This window comes from Mustela erminea, chromosome 4 (assembly GCF_009829155.1).
Source record: "Mustela erminea isolate mMusErm1 chromosome 4, mMusErm1.Pri, whole genome shotgun sequence".
NCBI classification, from domain to species: Eukaryota; Metazoa; Chordata; class Mammalia; order Carnivora; family Mustelidae; genus Mustela; species Mustela erminea.
This window is the reverse complement of record NC_045617.1, coordinates 24,374,326-24,396,983: the sequence shown is the minus strand read 5'-3', so window position 1 is coordinate 24,396,983 and position 22,658 is coordinate 24,374,326. Positions and strand designations below refer to the sequence as shown.

Below are 22,658 nucleotides of genomic sequence, written 5' to 3'. Positions count from 1 at the left end.
ATGACATCCTGCCAGGCCTATGGGCCGTGTGGGGTGGCTGGAACTGAGAGGACAGAAATTGAGTTTGTCGTGATGGCAGAAGCTGAAACCACAGGCTGAAATGTAATCGCGGCTAGGCCTGGGGGAGCACAGGAAGCTGATGAGGGCTGAGAAAAGTGTGACAAGGGGCCACGTAACCTTGACTCCTGGCAGGACGGAGTCTGCTGACAGGCAGAAGGGTGCAGGCGTGGGAAATCACCTTTCCCTTCTCCTGTGGTTTGGTTGACAACCAACAGTTGCATACGGAAGCCTCCCCATGTGCAGGACAGTACACTGGGGTGTGAAGGTTCCTGGGGTGTGAAGGTTCCATTAAGACTCGGACCCAGCACCACAGAGACTTTAGGGGTAAGGCCTAGGTTTCATGCTTCTGTCTTAGAGGCAGCCAGATCATGAAAGTAGCATTTTCCAAAGTGCTCTTCTGTTAAGATTCTACTAGGGAAAAAAAAAAAAAAAAAGAGCTCTATTTTTGTGAAGTTGAGGAAACTCTGGATTAATGAAGTAAAACATGTTTCTTTTCTACAAAACGTCTCAGAAGAAACTTAAATATGGCAACGAGCATTTCGCAGAGTCACTTGGCCATAGAATCCTTTCACAGGAGCAGGCCATGAATGGGATGAGAGTTTCCCAGAATACCCTATAGGCGATAGAAAGTTGGGGTAGGAACAGTCAGTGAGAAGAGGGCAGTTGCGGTGGGCTCAGGGACAAGCGAGGCCCTGATGGACAGTCACAGTTCCTTTCTGTGGTGACCCTCCGAAACAGTGCTGGTGTTGAGAGGCATATGTGAGAGGCATGCCCTGGTGTCAGCTTCCTGCTTCCGTGGGCTGAGGCTGCCCCTGGGGGGCAGCTCACACCGGCAGCAGGGTATCCAGGGGTAACGTGGTACAGAGAGCTTCTTTGTCAACGGGGCAAGGATCATGAGGATCATTCAAGGACTTTGAAGTCACTACCTGTCCCAGGTTTTCCTCAACCTTCCACAGAGAGGGATACTTGACAGAGGTGTAAGGATTAAGTTGGAGAAAGTGTATAAAGCTGGGTTAGATTCTTGGTCTTCCTAAAGTCATAGAGTCTCACTATAAAGATGCCCAAGAAAATAAGTGAGATGGGCGTAGCCACGGCTGCTTATGCTCATGGCGAATGGGGAGATGTTCTGGAAGCAAAGATGGTCCCAGAGTACTAATAAGTGGGCAGCTGGGCTGCCTTAGTGTCCCCCCTCATTGCTTCCTGCTTGAGCTCTTGGCCTTCAAGGACTTGCAGCTCCCTGACACTTGACTTTTCCTCCTGCCCCTTCAGTCTTTTTTTCCCCACTCTGCCTTGTGACCTCTCCTGCCCCTTGGCTCCTGCTTACTGCCTGTTCTTGGTGGTCATCTGGCTTTATGCCCACAAGCGCTCTCCCTACCACTGCTTAGTCTCTTGGAGCCATCTTAATTCCCGCCTTCCCGAGGAAGGGATACCTAATGGGTTATTGGATTATTCTGTCCGTGTTAGGCAGAGCCAGACCAAGGTCTTGAGGTGTCCTTGGGGTCAGTGAGCTGTGGCCATAGCAGGCACTTGGCATCTCGTGGGTCCCTTCTGGTACAAACTAGTTAATACACAGTTCTTTCCCTCCTCCTCCTTCTTTCCTTTCCTGTTCTTCCCAACTTCTGCACGTGCTACCATGTGCATGCCTCGAGCTACCAGAATATATTCAGAACTGCCCCTTATTTCACTCTGAGATAGGAAGTGCTAGAAGAGAGGCCTGGCCTCACATATTTAGGTTACCCCCAAATATGCCTATCTTCGGTACCTTACCACATCGGAGGCCCTTCGAACAGGATGCCTGGATTAGGTAGCTGTCCTGCTCATTTCTCTTTACCCGGAAGCCAAGAGTCCTGTTGTACAATGGCTCAAAATGGAAGTATTCCTACCCATTTCATTGCCTTCGTCAGAGTGAAAAAAGAATGATGTAGTTAGTTATACAAGGATTATGAGATGGCTTTTACCCAAACACTGACCATTGGTATGTAATTCTTGCTAGTATTAATTTATCTCTAAAATAAAACATATTGGACTGCCTGGTGGCTCAGTCGTTAAGCGTCTGCCTTCAGCTCAGGTCATGATCCCATGGTCCTGGGATCAAGCCCTACATCAGGGAACCTGCTCAGTGGGTAGCCTCTTTCTCTCTCTCCCTCTGCTATGCCCCCTGCTTGTGCTTGCTCTCTCTCTCTCTCTGGCAAATGAATAAATAAAATCTATAAAATAAAATAAAACATATTATCTGGCAGTCTCTCTCTCTCTCTCTTTTTAAAGATTTATTTATTTGAAAGAGAGAGCGTGAGCACAAGTGGGAGGGTCAGGGAAAAAGAGAGAGAGTCCCAAGCAGACTCCATGCACAGACCCCAGTGCGTGGCTTGATCTCACAACCCTGAGATAAGGACCTCAGCCGAAACCAAGAGTAACCAGCTGCACCACCCAGGCGCCCCTGGCTGCTTGTCTCTTTGTAGACTTCTTGTGAATGGTATTGTGATCGTGTCTGTTGAGTCCATTGAATTTACCGAAAGAAAGGACTTATATGAATAACAGGTGTGTTTCAACATGTAGGAACACAAATCTTTGTCCTGGCTGTCCTGCTTCATACCAGTTAGCCCTTCAGATGTTAAAGCTGGGTGGGGAGATTGGGTCAGGTTAGCCCAGGATTTGCTTTTGAGAACAGAGCTGGAAGAGGGATGGTCAGTGGAGAATCTAGCTTTGGTGGAGTTCTGCCTTTCAACCAGGGGGGTTGGCAAGGCACAATGGCTAAATTCGTGGAACAAAGATGGAAAAGAACCAGGCACAACAACAGTCCACACAAATCCAGGAAGCTTTTTGGAGACAAAGGAACCAATGTGTAGATCCAGAATCAGAAGAAGCCCAGCGTGTATCTCTTAGAGACTTAAGAAACTGCTACAAAGTGGGTGTTCTTGCAGGTTTTAATTAACTAAAAAGACAATAGGCAACCGATATTCTTTCTTTTCCCCAAGTTTATAAGCCCAGCATCCTAGGCCTTTTGAATTGGCAGCATGGTGCACCAGATGCCATAAATGTCACATTTGTGTTTGACTAAGCATAAGGGATTCCATTGGTGACTCTGGCCCAGGCGACTGGTGCTGGCCTGAAGCTGAGCCTAGGGCTAAAACATCCGCAGTGAGCCTAAGACCACAACCTGGCCCGCAGACCTCCTCATTATTGCAATTTCATTGCTGTCAAACACTCCACAAGCCGTTGGAAAGAGTGGAGAATTGGGGGGTCAAGTGTTTTGTTGATTTCGGTTTCTGGGTTTTATTTTTGTGGTGTGTTTTTTTACTTTGAAGTACACATCACAGGAAAATTCATAGTGGTGGATTTTCTCTTTGTTTTTATAACTGAGATTTAATAGAAGAATACGGGTAAATAAGAGTAGAGTGTAGGTAGACCAGTTGGCTCTGTGCTTTGTTGTCTACATCTAAAGGTAGTTCTTACACATTTATAATAAAAAATTAAAATATCTATATTTATATGACACCTTATGTTTTTCAGAGTGCTTCCATTTGCATTATTCGTTTTGATCCTCATAGCAGAACTTGAAGGGAGACAGAGGGCCCAAAGGCACAGAAATTCGATCCAAAGTTACAGGGTAGGCAGGACGTGGGTTTTCTGATTCCTAGCTCACCACTTTTCCTCGCCAAGCCTTGCTGCTTCCCACGTGAAGAGTAAAAGCCTGGGGCATTGACTGAAGATTGGGAATAATGTATTTATTCTCATCAAGAAAAATTTAAATTGTGAGGTAGGGAAGAGAGATGAAACTATTCAATAAACCTGTAAAACCAGCCACACTGAAGTCAGCAGGTGCGACACAGGAAGAGATGGGATAGTGAAGATGGGACCAGTCCTTCTCAAGAGTAAACAAAGTCGTGAGCAGGAATAAACCAATGGCTTCTGACATCTCGCTACCAAGGCAGACAGTGGGAAGGGCTGAGTTACCCTGGACTGTGGGCACAAAAAGATAAAAACAATCTCAGAGATGCCACGGAGATTTGGAGGATTTTTTTTTTTTTTTTAAAGATTTTATTTATTTATTTGACAGACAGACATCACAAGTAGGCAGAGAGGCAGGCAGGGAGAGAGGAAGGGAAGCAGGCTCCCCAGTGAGCAGAGAGCCCGATGCAGGGCTCGATCCCAGGACCCTGAGATCATGACCTGAGCCGAAGGCAGCGGCTTTAACCCACTGAGCCACCCAGGCGCCCCGGTTTTTTGGTTTTTTGGATTTTTTGGTGCCTAGACTAGAGCTAACACAAAGAACTAAAATATAAAACAACACGCCGCCTTCCCCCCAAACATTTCTAATAGGTGGGTAAAATTCAGGAAAATATATCTTTGCATTGTAATCCATGCACCTCAGAGGAAATGTAAGATGGGAATTTAAGGAGAATAAAAAGAAACATCACAAGAATTATTTTGGAGTATTGAGTACAAAATCTGAAGCAGATGTTAAAAACAGATTATTTAGCAAAGAAGCAAGAAAGGGGACAGCTTACCTAGATATCTACTAAGAATGTCATTCTCTTAAAAATGGAGTAACTGACCTTTCTTCCCATGTCTTGTTGATAGTTCTGAGAAGGTAGAGAAACAGTAAGGAGAATCTTAATTTGATCAGCACTTGGTTAAGATGGAGGACAGCTGCTTAGTGTGTGGATGGAGAGGAAAGTGACCCAGCTATCTTGGACTGTGCAATGGAGAGGGAGAAAATGCTCGATATGACCAGCCACATTCCCTACAGTTGAGAAAAGCAGAATTTTGTTTAAGTTCCAAGGAAAGGTGGATTTAGACCCACAATCAGAGACTCAGTGTAATCTTAGGGCTGGAGGAGCAACATGAGGGGCGGGAAATTCCAAAAATGAATTCTGTGTCAAAAAGGCTAGGATGCATAAGGGACTGAACCCTTGGGGAACTCTCCAGGGTAATAAAGGGAGCTCTTAGGGCTATGCTCATGAAAGGAACCGGAAGGAGAGTTGGATAGATCAATGTTTAGAGCAAATGGTTAATATTTAACCAAAGCAGGTGAGAAAGCAGGGCTGGGCAACTTTTATTTGGTTTCTTTGCATTGTCTCCATAAAGAGAATGTTCTTGAGACTGGGTGGGATGGATACCATAAAGAAGGCTATGAATTCCTCATTGTGGGCAAAGAGCTAGGTGGAGAGCACCTGCTGTGCTAAGCAAATTTAGATCTCCGAGCCCCTTTTGAGGGAATTTGTAGATAATTTCATATCTACTTTTATATAATCTTTGCTCTATCATGATAGATGGGAGAGGCTTTATAAAGACAGAAAAAGGACAAATGTTAACCAAGTTTTCAAAATTGGGAAAGAGTTTCTCATTTCTGAAACTCTAGACACAGTAGGCTGGTTGGCTTTCCCTCAGAAGTCCTTGAATATATCATTAAACAAATGATTGATGAGCACTTAGGAAAAAAAGGTTTTGGTTGACCAGAAGCTCAGAATGAAGCAAGCAGTGTGGCAGAGAGAGAGGATGGGTTGCAAGTTCTGGATCTGGATTCTGGCTCCACAATTTGTAGGCTGTGAGAGCTTGGGGAAACCACATCATCTCTTTGAACCTTTGTTTCCTCATTTTCAAGTGAAATAGGAATAACAGTAGCTCCTTTATAAGTTTGTTGCCAGAATTAAGGGAGATAAGCAAAAGCTTTGAACTTGGCACTTAACAGTTACTCAGTAAATGTTTGTTGTTAAAAAGCAAAGACCTTATAGCAGGATATGCCTGCTAAGAAAAAAAAGCAAATGTATTCTTGGGTGGTATTAGTGGAGGCACAGTATAGTGTTCTGGGAGAGGGAGAGGAGAGTTTCCTGGACTCTATGCAGGTCAGGCTGCTGCATTCCATTCCGGGCTCTACCCTTTAAGAGGGGCATTACCAAGGTGAAGTGTATGCCTCGGTACAAGGCACAGGAGGACAGACAGGATGGGAGTGCTCTGGGAACGTACCCTCCTGGAGAATGGACACAGGACACCCCCAGTTGTTTAAAAATAATGATCCGGGGAAACTCTGATGGCTCTTTTTAAGTATTTGACAAGCTGAGATTCAGAAGAGGAGTTGGCTTATGCTAGGAGACCCTGGTGAACAGAACTGCTATCAGTGGGTGGAAGTGACCGGGATGTGAAGTGGTTAAGCTTTTTGATAGAACTGCCCAACCACAGAATAGGCTGCCATAAATGAGGCTCCATAGGGCTCTCCAACTGTGCTGCAGTCGTCTTTAGAAAGCCACCAGAAAACTCAGTGCAGAGGAGATCGGTCGCTATGACGTGGACCACTCTTTGGCTGTGTGGATGTATCGATGATTCTCCCTGTCACCTGAAGTCGGAGTGCTGCCTGGAAGACGTCTGTGTATGTGTAGAGGGGAACCCAAGCTCGCTGGGGGAGTCCGATTGAGCTTGACCTGTGAATATCCTTAGAGGACTAAATTCTGGAATTTCAGAATGACGTTATTATCAATACTAGTCAACCATCTTAATCCTGTAGCTTTAAAAGAAAATGCAAAAATCCTTGAGATAGTGGGGGGCAGTATGGCCTCTGAAGCCAGACAGATCTAAGTTAGGATCTGGATCTGCCGTCTGTTACCTGCGCAGATAATCTTGGGCATGTTATTTAACCTCCATAAACCCCCGTTACACAGGTGATAAGGGATTTGTGGAGATTCAGTGAGGTAACAGAGTTAGCATGGTTACTAATGCTTAAATAGTGCTAGCTATTGTTAGTCCTCAATTCTTATTACATTAAATTGGGGCTTCCGGCAGGCACAATAATAAAAGTCATAACTTTTGATGGGCTGTCCTGGAGAGATTTGAGGACTGGGCAGAGGTGGACACTAGGGGCGTAAGTGGGAACAATTCCGAGGATCCACAGGGAGAAGCTGGTTCAGATTGTAGCTGAGGGAGCCGAGAAGTATACACAAGACTGTTCAAAGAGGGGGCGCCTGGGTGGCTCTGTTGGTTAAAGCCTCTGCCTTCAGCTCAGGTCATGATCCCAGGGTCCTGGGATCAAGCCCCACATTGGGCTCTCTGCTTCATGGGGAACCTGCTTCCTCCTCTCTCTCTGCCTTGCCTCTCTGCCTACTTGTGATCTCTGTCAAATAAAAAAAATCATCTTTAAAAGAAAAAAAAAAAGACTGTTCAAAGAGGATTGAATGAGGCTGTGCAAGCAGAACTCTTAGCCAGGTGCCGGACAGGTTCCAAGTAATCAGTACAGGGTTGGTAAGTGAATGCGAGTTTACCAGGAACAGCTACAAGCCTCCAAGAAGCAGTCGGAGAATGGGCTGGTTCTTTCTTCCTGGCAGGTGTCTCGGGGAGCTCTGTCACTATCGATGAGCTCATCTCACCGCTGAGCGCCTGAGACTCAGAGTGATTAGATGCCCGGCCCCACCAGGAGCTGGAGGCTGGAGGAGTGGACCCGCTGATCTCTAAGGTTCTTTTCAGGGCTCAATTTCATTGCTCTGAGATCTCCTGAGCTATTTCTGCGTCCTCTCAAGGCATCAACTGGAAAATGAAGAGGCAGACATTTCCACCAGGTAGACCAGATTTTCCAACATTTGAATTTTTTTAGTTTTCCATCTGGATGACTTGGGTTCAGAAGATGTAAGTTGCATTTATTCAGCAGAAGTGAAGCAGAGAGTTTTGTGTGATATGCTAATGCTCTCAGGCAAGGTAACACATCAGACCAAAGGGAAAAATCGCCTTCTTCTCCATCATGTGTTTGGTTGTGAGGAGGACACCCAGTCACTGAATACAGGCCAGGATTCCATCTCTTGCTTTGGCTGTAGAAATAGACTTGGGTCAGTCATGAGCCACTTCTCAGTGCTCATTGAGGTCCTACAGACCAAGCCCATCTCCTCTCTGCTTGACAGAGCTCATGGTACATGTGCAAAAGAAGGACCTTGCCCTGGTCACCTGGGCCAAAACTTCTGAAATCCAGCTTAAAATGATGCAAGGAACATGAGTCACAGTATAAATTTCCTACAGGCCCAGTCTTCTAATGAGACTTTTAATTCTAACAAAGATGCTTGTTGGCCTCTCCTTGAGTTCCAGATCCTATTAGAGAAACGAGAGAAGAAAGGGAGAGAAAGAGCCCAAACTACAAAGCAAAACACACAACCCAATAAGATCCATAAATAAAAAGAACTATGTAGCAAACATCATCATGTTGAAATCCAAACCTGCAGAAAGTTTATTTTGAAAATGAACTTCTCCATGAATTTGCTTAAAAAAAAAAAAAGAAGAAGAAGAAGAACAGTTCTTGCTGTTTCTAAATCCCTCTCCTGATTTCTGAGTGGCTTTGCAAAAATCTATGGCTAAGGCCATCTTTTTCCTTCCTTTACTCTCTAGTCCAACTTCGCAAGGAAATTTGGGATGGTGAGTTGGGTCCCCGAATCAGGTTTTGGTGCACCCTTCCCCGCTCCACGGGGGCTCGTCCTCCTGTGCGTTCTCCCAATGCAGGGCTTGGGTCATCCTGTCTGGAAAGGCTGTGTTACTGTGGCTTTTGGCCCTTCCACGTAATGAGTCAAGCAGATCGCTCATCAGCTCTGTTTTTTAATAAAACATGAATAGCACAGTTTATGGCTTCCACTATTCAAAGAGCAGTTGAGCCGGAAAGGAATTCTTCCCTTTAATGGTCCGAACACTCATTTCCAAGCAGCCGTGCTGCTTTGTCAAGCTTTTGCCTGAATTGGAGAATGGCTGGCCGTGGAAAGAGAGGGCTCGGCAGGAGCTGACTAGAGTCTTCTCGGGATGGTGGTCAGCTGGGATGCATATAGAACCACGGGCTTGGTTCTCTGCAGACAGAGCCCCTCTGTTATCCTGGAACAGTCTCCTGGGAAGCAGAGCTGGGGGGCTGGTGTCTATGAGGTACAGCAGGCATTTGCCCAGAGAGAAACAGAGAAACACACTCTTATCTCTCTCAAAGACACACAGGCCCATTGGAAAACTGTGCATGGCAATTACCCGTTCCTTACTAACACTGCCATAGAAACATCCTCCCATTAGTTAAAATGAACCTAAACATATGGGATGTTCCTGGGACATCAGTAACCATGAGGGAGGCGGGCTAGAGACTGAAAAACAAAAAAAGCAAAAAACAAACAAAAATAAAACACACTGTGCAGCAAGCCAGGTGATCTGCCGGGCACACAGGCATGGCTCGTTACTACCATTAGTTCCATTTCACAGAGGAAAAAACTGAAGCTGAAATTTTTACTGCTAGTAAATAACGGAGCCCACAATCAAACCCATGTCTTCTGATTCCAAATCCCGGGCAATTTCCATAGCATCCTTTGCTGCCCAAGGGCATGGAATTAGGGCCTCGATGGAGGTAGTGCCTTCCCCCAAAAAACAGTTGCTGGGACACTGGGACCTCTGGGTCAGGCTGGAAGCAGGGGTCTGGGTGGGGTCAGTTCATGTGGTGAGGTGACCACAGGTAGGGCAGACCCCAGACTCCAAAAACACTGATTGTTTGCCACATTTAACAGGCCAAGACCCAGAGAACCAGCCTCTTAGGACAAGCTACAATTTCATTTAAGGAGCTATAACTTCTGAGCTGTTACCTGGGTGCTCTATTTGTGGAAAGTCAGGAGCACACGAAGATTTTGTTTTGTTTTTCAGATTGTTGATGGCATTCAGGGGATTGCTAACATCCTTTTATTGGTCCATTGCTACAATTGCCCCTGCCCAGATAAGAAAGATTTCAGCCAAAGCGTTTCTTAATTAAATATTGCCTCACACCAGATTACCACTCCGAAGGTGGCGGTGGGTTCCATTAAAGGGTGAACTTCACTCCCACAGTCGACAGCTGATTAATGTGTTAATTAGGAACCCCGACCCCCTCCCCAGTCACCCGCATCTTCTCTTAAGCCCAGTAGAATGTGTATATTATGCCCATGTGGGTAACCTCATGGCATACTTCGGCTTTGACTTTGGACGTTTATGTAAAAATAAAGGCTCAGTTGCCAACATGAATAGCTTGCTTTCTTTCCAGGAGAAATACAAGATGGAAAGAGTTATAGGAACCAGAAGTCCCGCCTTCCATTTCTCTTCTATCAAGAGCAAGTGATATTTCTGCTGAGGCAGTGTCTTTTGAGTAGTTTAGCGGGTGTAGGTTGCCACACATTTATATCACAGGAAAGGAGTGAGTCCATCAGGCCACTGAGCTTATAAGTACAAACCTGGCAGCCAGCCACCAAAATAGAAATACTAAATGGACTAAAGGAAATGTTCATTCTGTTGTTCAGAATTGGACACATCCCAGGAAGGTAAATTCAATCTTTTTGAGGACTGCCGTTAGAGGGTTGAATGGAATACGCATTTGTTTATCTCCTTTGTGATCTTTTTGTCTTCCTGGTGATGCATTATGTATTTGTGATACGAAGCATTTCAGCTGTCCTGCTCAATGGCATTGCATGAGCCGATTGTTCAGGCCCCAGATTGCCATCGTTAAGCAGCTCCGGCTTCAGCTCTGTCCAATCTGGGACCTGTTAGGGAGAGAAGTGGAACCAAAGAGGCCAGATTCCAACAGCAACAAAGCTGGGGTGGAATTAGGGGGAACTCGTTCCAGAGCCCAGTGAGTTGAGCTCTGTACTTCTTAATCTTTATCTTTTAAAATATCTGAAGGAATTCTGGTACTTCTTGGCATATTAAGAAAAAAACTAAAAAAAAAAAAAAAAATTTAAAGCCGCCTGTGGAAAAAGAAAGGAAGATTACCCCCATAACAGGCAATTCAGAAAACCATAGTTTATGAGACACATGCTGTGTATTTCATGGATATGAAAATGTTGTTTTATTAAAGAGGGAGATCTATAGTACGTATTTTCACCTAACTATCACATCTTAAGTAATCAGCTCAGGCTCCTATGATGAAATCTTTAATTACCAGAAGTGTGTCATTAGTTAGATGTGGAATGAATGATGGTACCGTGTTTTATTGCCTCACATGATTTAGCCATTTGTGCCATAAATTCATTGACCTCATCTTAAATGATGTCTCCTGTAAGACAGACTTGATTCATTATTTCTTAAGTGACGGGTTTTTTTCTCTCTAATAATTTTTTGCTTCATCAGAAAGATTGCTTTTCTGTGTTTTTAGGGCAGTGTTCTGAACTGAAATATAATAAGGCAAGAACACACACACATCCACACTCACATTACCCAAAATGAGGCAGTCACAAACTTTCATACTATTACCTAAACGCTTTAGAATGTTGCAGAAAATGAAGCTGTAAACATTAGGCCTTTGCTTTAACCGGAAAGTTTGATGCAATAGAATTTTGCTTTAAAACTTTGATGTCTGAAATTCTTTTTATGTGGAAATAGATGAAACGTGGTGGAGAATTCTCATTTGATAATTGGGATGGATCTGTGAGCATTCCTTATTCATCACTGAATTATTAAAAGTGAAGGAAGGGAGAACATTTAAGTTATATTTAGATTATTTTTTGTGACTCCACTTGAAAATATTTATTTAGCTTGAGGAAACAGAGGAATCCTCTGGAGGCAAATAATTCAATCTGGCAATTTAAAAACCAATTAAGGATTTCAGAAAACTCTTTCCCCTTATGGTTAAAAAATAAGATCCAAAAGAAATATGCCAGAAAATTTGGCATATTATTTTAATTAGTTTAATTCATTGATAATATTTTTTTAGTTCATGATTAAAGAAGCTATATTTGATCTTTTCCTTCAAGCTTACAAATTTACATTTTAGGCTTTCTATGGGTTCTAATAGTGAAACAATTGGGTGGCTTTATTTCGTATAGGGATTTAAATGTCACATCATTACATATTAACTTTGTAAAACTGATCAGGTTTTTAAAATAATAACTTACTTGCCTCAAGGTTTAACTACTAGTTTATTTAACCATTATCTAGATAAGAATTTTCAAGGTTTGCTGGGTTTTGTGTGATTCTTTTCATCAGAGGCAATTCTGCACTCACCTGTAAACATGCAGATTTCTCACCTATGATTTAAAAAAAGATTCCTATAATTCTAGAGAAACCTGAAAATACTGTACTGAAATGCAGAAGTATATTAGTATTGAAATTATTCTTCTTACAACAAGGATTTTTGAAAGGGTAATTTGATATAAGACTACACAGAAAACGAATGTGTGCTATTAAGTGTATGTTACTCAGTCTCACGCCTTGCAGTATATTACCTGCAAATATCAGTGGAGGAAAAAAATGAGAAGGAAGAGATTGGATTTACACATACAGACCCACATCTGCCACAAGTCCATACACCCTCAGTCACATACGAGCATGCCACCACTGTTTACAGTCAAGGAAAGCTGAGAGTTAAATGAGATAAGTAATCAAATGCCCAGCATATGTTGTTTTTGCATTGTTGATGCGACCAATTGTGATTAAAAGTTATCATCTTTTAATGCTATCCGTTTACCATGGTTAAAAAAAAAAAAAAAAGGCAACAGCACTGCACCAACAACAGAACAACAGGCACCCTCCTCAACAAAAACAAGTTTCCGTTTAGAGCAATATTGGAAACAACGCTTTATGGAGGAGAGCCTTGAATTCAGTGAACTCACCATTGCACAGCATTTCCCAATTCTTCCTCCACCGCTGTATGGATTGAGTGCTAAGAATATGATTTTAAAAAGAAAGAAAGAAGGAAATTTAGATAGAAAAAGAAAAAAAGAAAAAAAAATATGTGTGTGTAATTTCCAGTCAAAAAAGTAAGGCACTGAAAGAACTACTGAAAATTTTGACATCTGTTTATCTGTTTATAGCTATGGCAAGATTACTCATATTAATTCTTGTTTAAAATGCCATATGAAGGAAAGACATTTGTGCAAACAAGAGTCATATTTGAATTGTAGATCATGTCTTCACCATCTGTGAGAGCTGATGGTGTTGCAAAATTAATGTGTTAATGAAATCACAATAATTTCTCCAAAGTAATGGGTTCTGAAGCCGAGAATGACTATTTTTTGAACTTTGATGTCTAGTGATTTCCAATTGGGAAAAGCTCTCAGCCTTTAATTAGTTCTGCAGCCCAACTTTAAAATAAATTTGGTGATATCTTTCTTTTGCCAGGAGTAGATTTGAAGGGGAGGGGAGGAAGCCATAACAACTTTTGGAAAACGTTCTCTGGTGTTTGAAAAGTTGTTAAATAAGACTGCCTGCCAAGAAATGTCACCAAAAATTCTGACTACTGAGAGCGAGTGGGCAAACAGCTCAAAAAATAATTCTAGCTTGCTGCAACATCACAGGTTGGGAATAGCTAAACCTCACACAGACTTCATGACTAATTCCAAGTTTCCCTTTGGAAGCCAGACATAATGATGTTCCGCGCTTTGTGTTATTGGTTAACACAGCACAACCTTTCCAACTGCATTATTGAACACAGTCAATAGTGTAAAGTACTTTGCGTGAGGAGAATTTTATGGGGCTCTGTTTCAAAGGCCGCCGAACTTCTGGAGAATCCTTTTCTCCACAGCCATTACATTTACATTTCCAAAGAGCCTCCTGGACAGGTGAAAATATGTGGGCAGGGAGATGTACACCTTTCTGTCAGACCCCCCCTTTACGTTGAGCTTCACGGGCACAACAAGGTTTGGGGTTGTTGTTGAATTGTTTTTCCTGGAAAATGGTGATAATTGCTATTCCCAAGAGTTACTATTTAAAAAGCACGTCTGACTTCCAAAGAGAAATCATTTGACAAACATTTAAGAATGTTACCTTTCAGAAAAAAACCCTTCCGCCTGTTCGAAAAATGGTGATAAAGTTTGAAAGAACCTCTATGTGAAACACGAAACACGATCTGCCAGAGGAAATTGCTTATCTTGTTTTCTTTTTATTGCTGTGTTGTAGGTATGTGACTGGTGTAAGCACATAAGACACACAAAAGAATACCTGGATTTTGGGGACGGGGAACGAAGGCTTCAGTTCTGCAGTGCAAAATGTCTCAATCAATACAAAATGGACATTTTCTACAAAGAGACACAGGCCAATCTTCCAGCTGGGTTGTGCGGCACACTACACCCTCCCATGGAAAATAAAGCAGAAGGCACCGGGGTGCAGCTGCTCACTCCAGACTCTTGGAATATCCCTCTAACAGATGCTCGGAGGAAGGCCCCCTCCCCGGTGGCTGCAGCTGGCCAAAGCCAGGGCCCTGGCCCATCGTCGTCCACCACCGTCTCTCCATCTGACACTGCCAACTGCTCTGTCACTAAAATCCCCACGCCAGTGCCCAAGTCCATGCCCATCAGCGAGACGCCAAACATCCCTCCTGTCTCTGTCCAGCCACCTGCTAGCATCGGGCCTCCCCTCGGTGTCCCGCCTCGCAGCCCTCCCATGGTGATGACCAACCGCGGCCCGGTGCCGCTGCCCATCTTCATGGAACAACAGATCATGCAGCAGATCCGCCCGCCCTTTATTCGCGGGCCGCCGCACCACGCCTCCAACCCCAACAGTCCCCTGTCCAACCCCATGCTCCCTGGCATCGGGCCCCCACCCGGCGGCCCCAGGAACCTGGGCCCCACTTCCAGTCCCATGCACCGGCCCATGCTGTCGCCCCACATCCATCCCCCCAGCACCCCGACCATGCCTGGGAACCCCCCGGGCCTGCTGCCCCCACCGCCCCCGGGCGCGCCCTTGCCCAGTCTCCCCTTCCCGCCGGTGAGCATGATGCCAAATGGCCCGATGCCCGTGCCCCAGATGATGAATTTCGGGCTGCCATCGCTCGCCCCGCTGGTGCCGCCCCCCACCTTGCTCGTGCCATACCCCGTGATCGTGCCCCTGCCCGTGCCCATCCCCATCCCTATTCCCATCCCTCACGTCAATGATTCCAAGCCCCCCAACGGATTCTCCAGCAACGGGGAGAACTTCATTCCGAGCGCCCCTGGCGACTCTTCAGCGTCTGGAGGCAAGCCAGGCGGACACTCCCTGTCCCCCAGGGACTCCAAGCAGGGCTCGTCCAAGTCTGCGGACTCGCCGCCCGGCTGCTCGGGCCAAGCCCTGAGCCTAGCGCCCGCGCCCGCGGAGCACGGCCGGGGCGAGGTGGTGGACCTGACGCGGCGCGCAGGCACCCCGCCGGGCGCGGGCGGCCAGCTCGGCTTCCCCGGCGTGCTGCAGGGCCCGCAGGACGGCGTCATCGACCTGACCGTGGGCCACCGGGCCCGGCTGCACAACGTGATACACCGCGCGCTGCACGCGCACGTCAAGGCGGAGCGCGAGCCGGGCGCCGCGGAGCGCAGGACCTGCGGCGGCTGCAGGGACGGCCACTGCAGCCCGCCAGCCGCCGGCGACCCGGGTCCGGGCGCCCCCGCGGGCCCCGAGGCCGCCGCGGCCTGCAACGTCATCGTGAATGGCACGCGCGGCGCCGCCGCCGCGGCCGAGGGCGCCAAGGGCGCGGAGCCGCCGCCGGAGCAGCCCCCGCCGCCGCCGCCGCCCGCGCCCCCCAAGAAGCTGCTGTCGCCCGAGGAGCCGGCGGTGAGCGAGCTGGAGTCGGTCAAGGAGAACAACTGTGCTTCCAACTGTCACCTGGACGGGGAGGCGGCCAAAAAGCTGATGGGGGAGGAAGCCCTGGCGGGGGGCGACAAGTCAGACCCGAACCTTAATAACCCCGCGGACGAGGACCACGCGTACGCTCTGCGGATGCTGCCCAAGACGGGCTGCGTGATCCAGCCTGTGCCAAAACCCGCGGAGAAGACTGCCATGGCGCCGTGCATCATCTCCTCGCCCATGCTCAGCGCCGGGCCGGAGGACCTGGAGCCTCCGCTCAAAAGGAGGTGCCTCCGAATTAGAAATCAGAATAAGTAAAAGGTTTGTATGTCCACCGGGGCTCTCCTTCGCACGAGCCCGTGCACCTCTCCCTACTCCTTACAAGGCGGAGGCGCGAGAGCGCTCCCGGGATGTTCGTGTTTTTACCGGGCGTGTTTTAGAGTTCACCTAGTGCGGTCACACGCTGTCACCATTTTGATCCAACATCATTCCCATTTTACAGCCGAGGAAACTTCATCACAGCAGGTACATGCCATGCCCGAGGTGACTGACTTAATGGTGAAGCCCCGTCTTGCGCCTGACTTGAAACACTATCTAGTTAACCAGACTCTCATTCTTAAGCCCATCTCTGTAATTGACCCTGTTGAAGAAGAGGGACGGTGTGGGGAGGAGGGAGAGATTCCTTGGGACCCTTAAATGTTCAGACGTGAGGTTACAGAGCTGTGGTAAAGATGAACTGAGTCACTTCCGGGTTCCGGGAGGCGGGTAGGCTTATTGGCGCAAGGTCTCGACTTACCAAATTTTCTCAAAAACCACAGGTTCCATGTGCAAGATGAGAATACAAACTAACTTTCTTACATGCTTATGCCAACCGAACCCTGGGCCTCTAAGCCCCATTTCCATGGTAAAGTGTTGGAAGAGTGGTCCATAGGTCCTGTTGAGGGAGGCTCTTCCTTCCTCTTGTCCTGAAGCATTCCCTAGGGTAGGCCTCCAGCATTGCTGACCAGCTTTGCCTTCTCTCCTTTCTGGGGCTCAGTGGCTCAGCTGGTGGGTTGCTCCCCTGTACAGACAGTGGGAGGTGTTCACAGGCAAGAGGGTCATGCTGCCGAAGCAAGTGGGAGTCCATATGTCTGACCTCATGAAGGGAAGGAATCCTGCTTCATGCCCAATGAGCTATTGATAATGAGTCCAGAATTTCAGCAAGGGGAACAGGAACTAGCATGTGTAGCACTCCCACCAGAGCCAGACGTGGTCTCTTGTGAGCCTCCCACCAGGTGGCCGAATCCGTGTCATCTCCATCTTAGCAAGGAGGAAGATAAGGCATGGAGGTGTTGTCTAAATGAGAACTAGCAAGTGAGAAAACCAATATTTAACTCCAGCCTGCCAGCCCCAGGCCCGCCGTCCATCCTGTTGAGGCTTAGCAACAGTTTGTGGAGAGAAAAGGAAGAGAAATGAACATTTGCTGAGCTCCTGGTTTGTGCACAGTTCTTCTAGGAGCTGGGGAGAAACTAAGGTGACTATGATTCAGTGCCTGCCTTCCACTTAGTCTGGTGGGGACATAAATCCGGGAGGAAGGAAGCCTGGGTAGAAGTGGACCATATAGGAAGAATGGCTGGTTCATGTTTGCATGTGCAGGCCCCCTTCTAAGTGTTTTTTAGTAGTATTTATTTGGATCTGGATCAATGTGATAATTATTGCTGTCTTCATTTTACTGATGAGGAAACTGAGACATGGAAGTTAAGTAAGTGGCCCAAGATGACCGAGTTAGGAAGCAGTCAAGATGCAAATCCAGGCTGTTGGACTCCAGAGCTGCATTTTCTTGAAACCACTGTAAGAGAATGGGCTAAATGGTCCCTTTATTACCCTACTTGATGAAATTCTTTTATTCACCTTTGCTGTCTTGGGGAAGGTTTAGACAAAAACCAAACATATCTGCCAACATTTCCAAGTGTTGAGACAGTGTTCAATTCTTTCTTTCTTTCTTTTTTGACAGTATTCAATTCTTGTTTTTCTAGCAGCAACAACAAACCTAAATACCAGCCCGTTACTCCACAGTGGGAAATAAAGATGTGGGCCAGAAGCCTGGATATGGCGTGTCCAGACCATTGTCTCCATGTTGGCATATTTACATGGGCACCTACCTAACTCACAAGCCAGAGACTTGTTTGGGAAGCATAGGGCTAGCACCAGGGAGCTTGCTGGGCGGTTCGAGAAGGCTTTCCCAGTCACCATAGTTTGAGGTTTCCTTTTCCATTGCTGGCTTTGCCAGTAGGAGCAGAACACTAAAAATCAGCTCACCACCCTTTCTTGGTTTTACATCTGCAAAATCTGCTGTCCGGAGACAGGTGAACTCAGCCTTCTCGTAGTCAACCTCAAGTGGAAATGCCCCTTATATCTCCACCAGCATAATCTGATCTAGTTAATAAAACAGTGAGCAACAGGAAAGTGTGGGATGAAGAAGTGATGGCCTTTAGAAAGCCAAAAAGCATTGGGAATTGGAATTTTAAATATATTCTGATAGCAATCATTCCTGGGATGTTATGGGAGGAACTGGAGGGTGAACAATTTTACTGCCATTACTAGAGTGAGAAGTGACCAGGCCAAGAATAGTGCCACTGGTCCGTGAATAGCGAGGGGCCCAAAGAACATAAAAGCATGAGATATATGATGGCTGTGTGGATGATATATGTTGCTGAATACAGAATCATATTAGGGTCTTGTATGCGGACCGGAGTCGTTACGAAAAATATTAACCTGGCTTCAGCCACTTTCAGAAGATGCAGTGACAAAATTGCCCATAGCCCCTTGAGATGGGAGAGTTCTTTTTATGACGGGTCCCGTAAGAAATTACAGCTTTTCTCTAAAGTCAGAGACACTCAGGCTTGGCCAGCTCCAGTAAGGTGACAAGGCAAGTGATTTAAGATGGGGAAGAACTGCCTCTCCTCCACTAAATCACATTTCCTCTTGCCCTCTGGAGTTACGTGTCACCTCGAAGTGCAGTCTCAACCCGCCATAATTCACTCACATCCTCTGACCCTTCCTGATTCTCTGTGCACATGTGGTGCTGTTTTTCTTTGGTGCCTTCAGAAACCCAGCCCATTCATATGGTGGTGGAAATTGGAAATGCATCCGTTAAATAAAGGGCGGCATGGCTTTTGTGCCCTGACAGTGAACACTGTTGGTGACGAGTTAAAGCCAAAGTGGAAAGCATTAAACCGGACGGAGTTGTGGGGGCTGAGGTGTGGCCGAGTGATTTCTCCATGTGCTTGTTGGTGACTCACACACAATTTCTCTTGGAAAGTCTGTCGGTAACTTGTCAGGGTTCTTCGTACTTTTCCCCTGTGCCTGCCATTCTTCTGCCCTATTACTGGCTTGTTTGTTTATCATCTGAAGCAGATTCAAAGCAGACTGTATCTTGAGATCAGTAATCTGGGGAGCTACAGTGTTCTTCAAAGAAGCCATCAGATTTGCTAGTTCTTGGCCAATATGAGGTTTGGTGTTTTTTTGTTTTTGTTTTTGGGGGGCTTTGTTTTTTCCATTTCGAAGTGATTCTGTTCCTGGTTACCTGACTTTATGCATTCTTCTTTGTTGATACGATTACAAATGATTTCAACGAGCAGATATTGTCTTAGATGCAGAACTAATGAGGTTTTAGTCGAAGACTTTGGAAGATTGTAATCTTCCTTTAATCTTCAACTTTCAAGGCCTCAAATACCAGTGCTGCAGCTTCTGTAGGCTGGAAAAAATATTCCTCCAAATAATAAGAAAAACAACGTATAAACATTTTCCAAACTATTCTATCCACAAAGAATTCCATTTGTAAATGGAATACTCCCTTCTTTGTCTTTGCCTGGGAGCTTGGGGGATCGCTGTTTGTATTTGTACATTTTCTGAATTTCTACAGTTTACACTTGTTTATGGTACATTGGGGAGTTCAGAGTAACCATTTGCAAATGTTTGAAGATATTCAAAAGAAAATATCCCCCCTCCTCGATTTTCCAGGGAAATGACATATTCTAAGTAAAATAATCAATGGAAAAAATGTGTACCATGAATAACCTTTTCACCCTCACTTTTTCCATTCCCCTGGAGCAACAAGTCCATACAACTTCCACCTTTGTGGCTTCCAGATTTCATACATGTTTCTAAAATAGGAAGAAAATCTGGGACTCTTTTTCCTGGTCCCAATTCCACACTGCTCCCTCCGCCCCATGCTGCTCCCTCCGCCTCAGCAGCAGGGGTGCCTCCCACTTTTTGTTTTCTCGGGGAGAGCTGGAGGAGGCAGCCCTAGTTGTGGCTCCTTGGAGTTTAATTATTAGTCTGGTTATGGAGCCACAGTCCTGAGAAGGATGATCTCAAGGTGGGGGGAGGTGTGCTGACCTCTTCAGGAAAGCCCGAAGGGTGGAGGTGATGGGTAACTCTTTGCCAGTTTAGTTTCTCCAGCTGGAAAACTTGAGAGAGTCAGCTGCCTGGGAAGTCAGATCCATACGTTGGAAGTACTCCTTTGGCTGCCTGCTATGAAGGCAAGGAAAAAGAAGAAAACCTGAGACTGAGAAGAGGAAATTGATCCCATTGAGGTGTACTCAGACCCTCTTGCCAGTCTGGAGATTCTTAATGTCCCACTACGTGGGGTTATGGAATGTCTAAATTGGCCACGTAACCCCTGATGTTCAAGTTTCGGCTGTCTGTCAAGATGCAGAGGGCTGTCCAGTTCTAGGTAGGGGTAATTCACAGAGTGAATTACCTGGTGGACCACCAGGTCCACCTCATGGACACGTGTGAATTGGGAGGAACTGCCAGAGCTTCCTGTGATCATTTCAGATGTGTAGAGGAGACTTTTCTAGATTGCACAGAGTCAAGGTCGGTCTTAGCCACATCTCATTCAGGGCCTCTGGCTGTTTTAATCCTTGCCACAAAGGGTGGTTTTAATGGGCAAGCATCTGGCTTTTGGATGTTATTTCAATTAGATTATGGTACAATAGGAAAGGATGTATGTGACCAGGTATTTACTTCTTTCAGATGGAGCCATAACTCTCCATCTTCAGCAGGGCTTGGACTAGGGTGAAGTGAGAGGGCGCTCAGTGCACAAACTCGAAAGCACTCAGTCTCAGGGGCGTGCAGGTGCCGTGCTAGTCCCGGCCTGGCTTCCAGGCCTTCTGGCTGATGTGGCTGCTCCTTCAAGCTGGTCTTCTGCTCCCTGGACTAGTCCACGGGTGGCCTTCAGCAGCGCCCCCTGGAATTCTAGGGCAGGTGTTACAAACCTGTGCACAGAGGCATTGTCTTGGGAGGAGAGGTCCATAGACCTCGGCTTCCGAAGAACTGTGCCTGACATCTCGGAAGGATTATTTGACATCATCACAAAGCCATATCTGAGCCGGAATTTTCCTTGTCTCTCTGAGGAAGCCAATTTAATGGTAAAGTTTTCCTTAAAACAGAATTATCTGTAGCAGTTTTTGCCGTGGATGGACCTAATATCGCAGAACCGCCGTTGCCGCGATATAACATAAGACTTGCCTCCAGAAGACGGCTTTAGTGACAAAAGGCAAAAGGCTGTAGACCCTCCATGTCCTGTGAGCACAAGAAAAGGTAAGCAAGAGAAGAAACAAGTTAGATACTTCCCCAGCCCCCTGGAATTTGAGGTTTCTACTGTGGAGGGATACACTGTCCTTCAGGGGACAAGCTTATGTCCTACTTTCAAGGCCGAGGGAGCAGAATGACTGGCGTCTGGGAGGTGGACGGCTCAGTAAATACCAAGGCATTGATAGGGCCATGTCTGGAAGCGCTACCCATTTTCCCCAGCTCACTAGCATGCTTCTTCACCCCGAGACACCGGGCTCGGAGAGAGGGAAAGCTTTGGATCACTTCTTAACAAGCCCTTGCTCAGAAAGGTGCTAGAAATAAACTCCCTGTCTGATTTCCAACAAATCATCTCCTTGCCAGCCTGAGCGGCTGCCTGGGCATCATGGTTCAATCACTTACACCTACCTTCGTGCAGACAAGTCCTGGGGAGGGCCAGAGGTATTTGAGGACCAAAATACACTCGAGCACAGTTACCTCATGTGGTGAAAGACCTCCACCCCCAGCATGCTGCCTTTTCCAGATTCTCTTGTCAAAGAGATTGTTCAGAGGGATAGAGGTGGCCATTCTGTTTCCCTTCACCCCATCCTGCAAAGAATTATTGCGTGTTCTTCGGTTGCCGGTCTAAATGGACAGCACTTCATACGTGAATGCACGTTAAGGTAATGCATTCTGCATGCGTATGCTTTTTTGTGTGTTTAATGTCTCAAAAGCCTAAAAGGAATCCATTTCTGAGAAACAAATAAATTAGCTTTAAAAGATAAACGATGTAATGCCGGCATCCTTTAACAGGGTCCCATTCTCACGGAAAAGGGGTCAATGCCCTCTCCGAGGCCAGTTCGAAATGTTGACCCCATAGAGCTCTCCTCCAAATTTGTGGATTTCCACAGCATTCTGCCTGACAACCAAGTGGGATGGGGTCCGGCCTGAGAACGTGAGGCCATCCACGAAGAGGGAGAACACACACACACTCACACACAAACACTCATTATTTCAAGGGTCATTGAAAAGATGCTTAGTGACAGCAACCGGAGCAAAAGCAGATGACAAGAACGAGCAAAACTTGAAATCAGGCTCTCATGCTTTAGAATGGCCCCCGAGAGCACGGCACATTCTTAGACTAGAAACCAGTCCGGCTGCCCCCAAGATCTTTTAACTCTTCGCTCTTCGTCCTGAGCTGGCATCAGCAGTAGCCTGTGTGTGCAGTTCTACCAAGCTTTCCCAGCGCCTTCTCTGAATAGAGAGAAAGGAACTTCCTTTCCACGGAGCCATGGGTTCCAGACTGTGACAAATCAAAGTTGCCCAGCACTCCCCAGCCTCATGCCACCCTGCTCTTGTGCTGCGCTGCTGGTTGTCTCATCGTTTCCCCCATTGAGCCTCTGGTGTGTTGTCTCTCTTTGATAGCACGCTGTGTTTTGTTGTGGGTAAAAAGGGAGGTAAGAATATGACCGAGAGCATTTAGGCAACAGGAGGGAGAGATACACTTTATAGACTCATTTGATATGAACCATTGACCTAACATCCCAAAAAATGCAATT

The 22,658-nt window shown here is 46.3% G+C and overlaps 1 protein-coding gene across 2 annotated transcripts in view; it reads left to right on the top strand.

Moving 5' to 3' along the window:
• SOBP (sine oculis binding protein homolog) overlaps nt 1–22,658 on the top strand; it is a 159,895-nt gene that overhangs the window by 126,298 nt on the left and 10,939 nt on the right. For both annotated transcript variants that reach the window (XM_032338897.1, XM_032338896.1), the window contains one exon: nt 13,912–15,864. In XM_032338897.1, coding sequence (XP_032194788.1) covers nt 13,912–15,861 — 1,950 coding nt within the window. In that variant the 3' untranslated portion in view covers nt 15,862–15,864. The remainder of the gene's footprint in view (nt 1–13,911; nt 15,865–22,658) is intronic.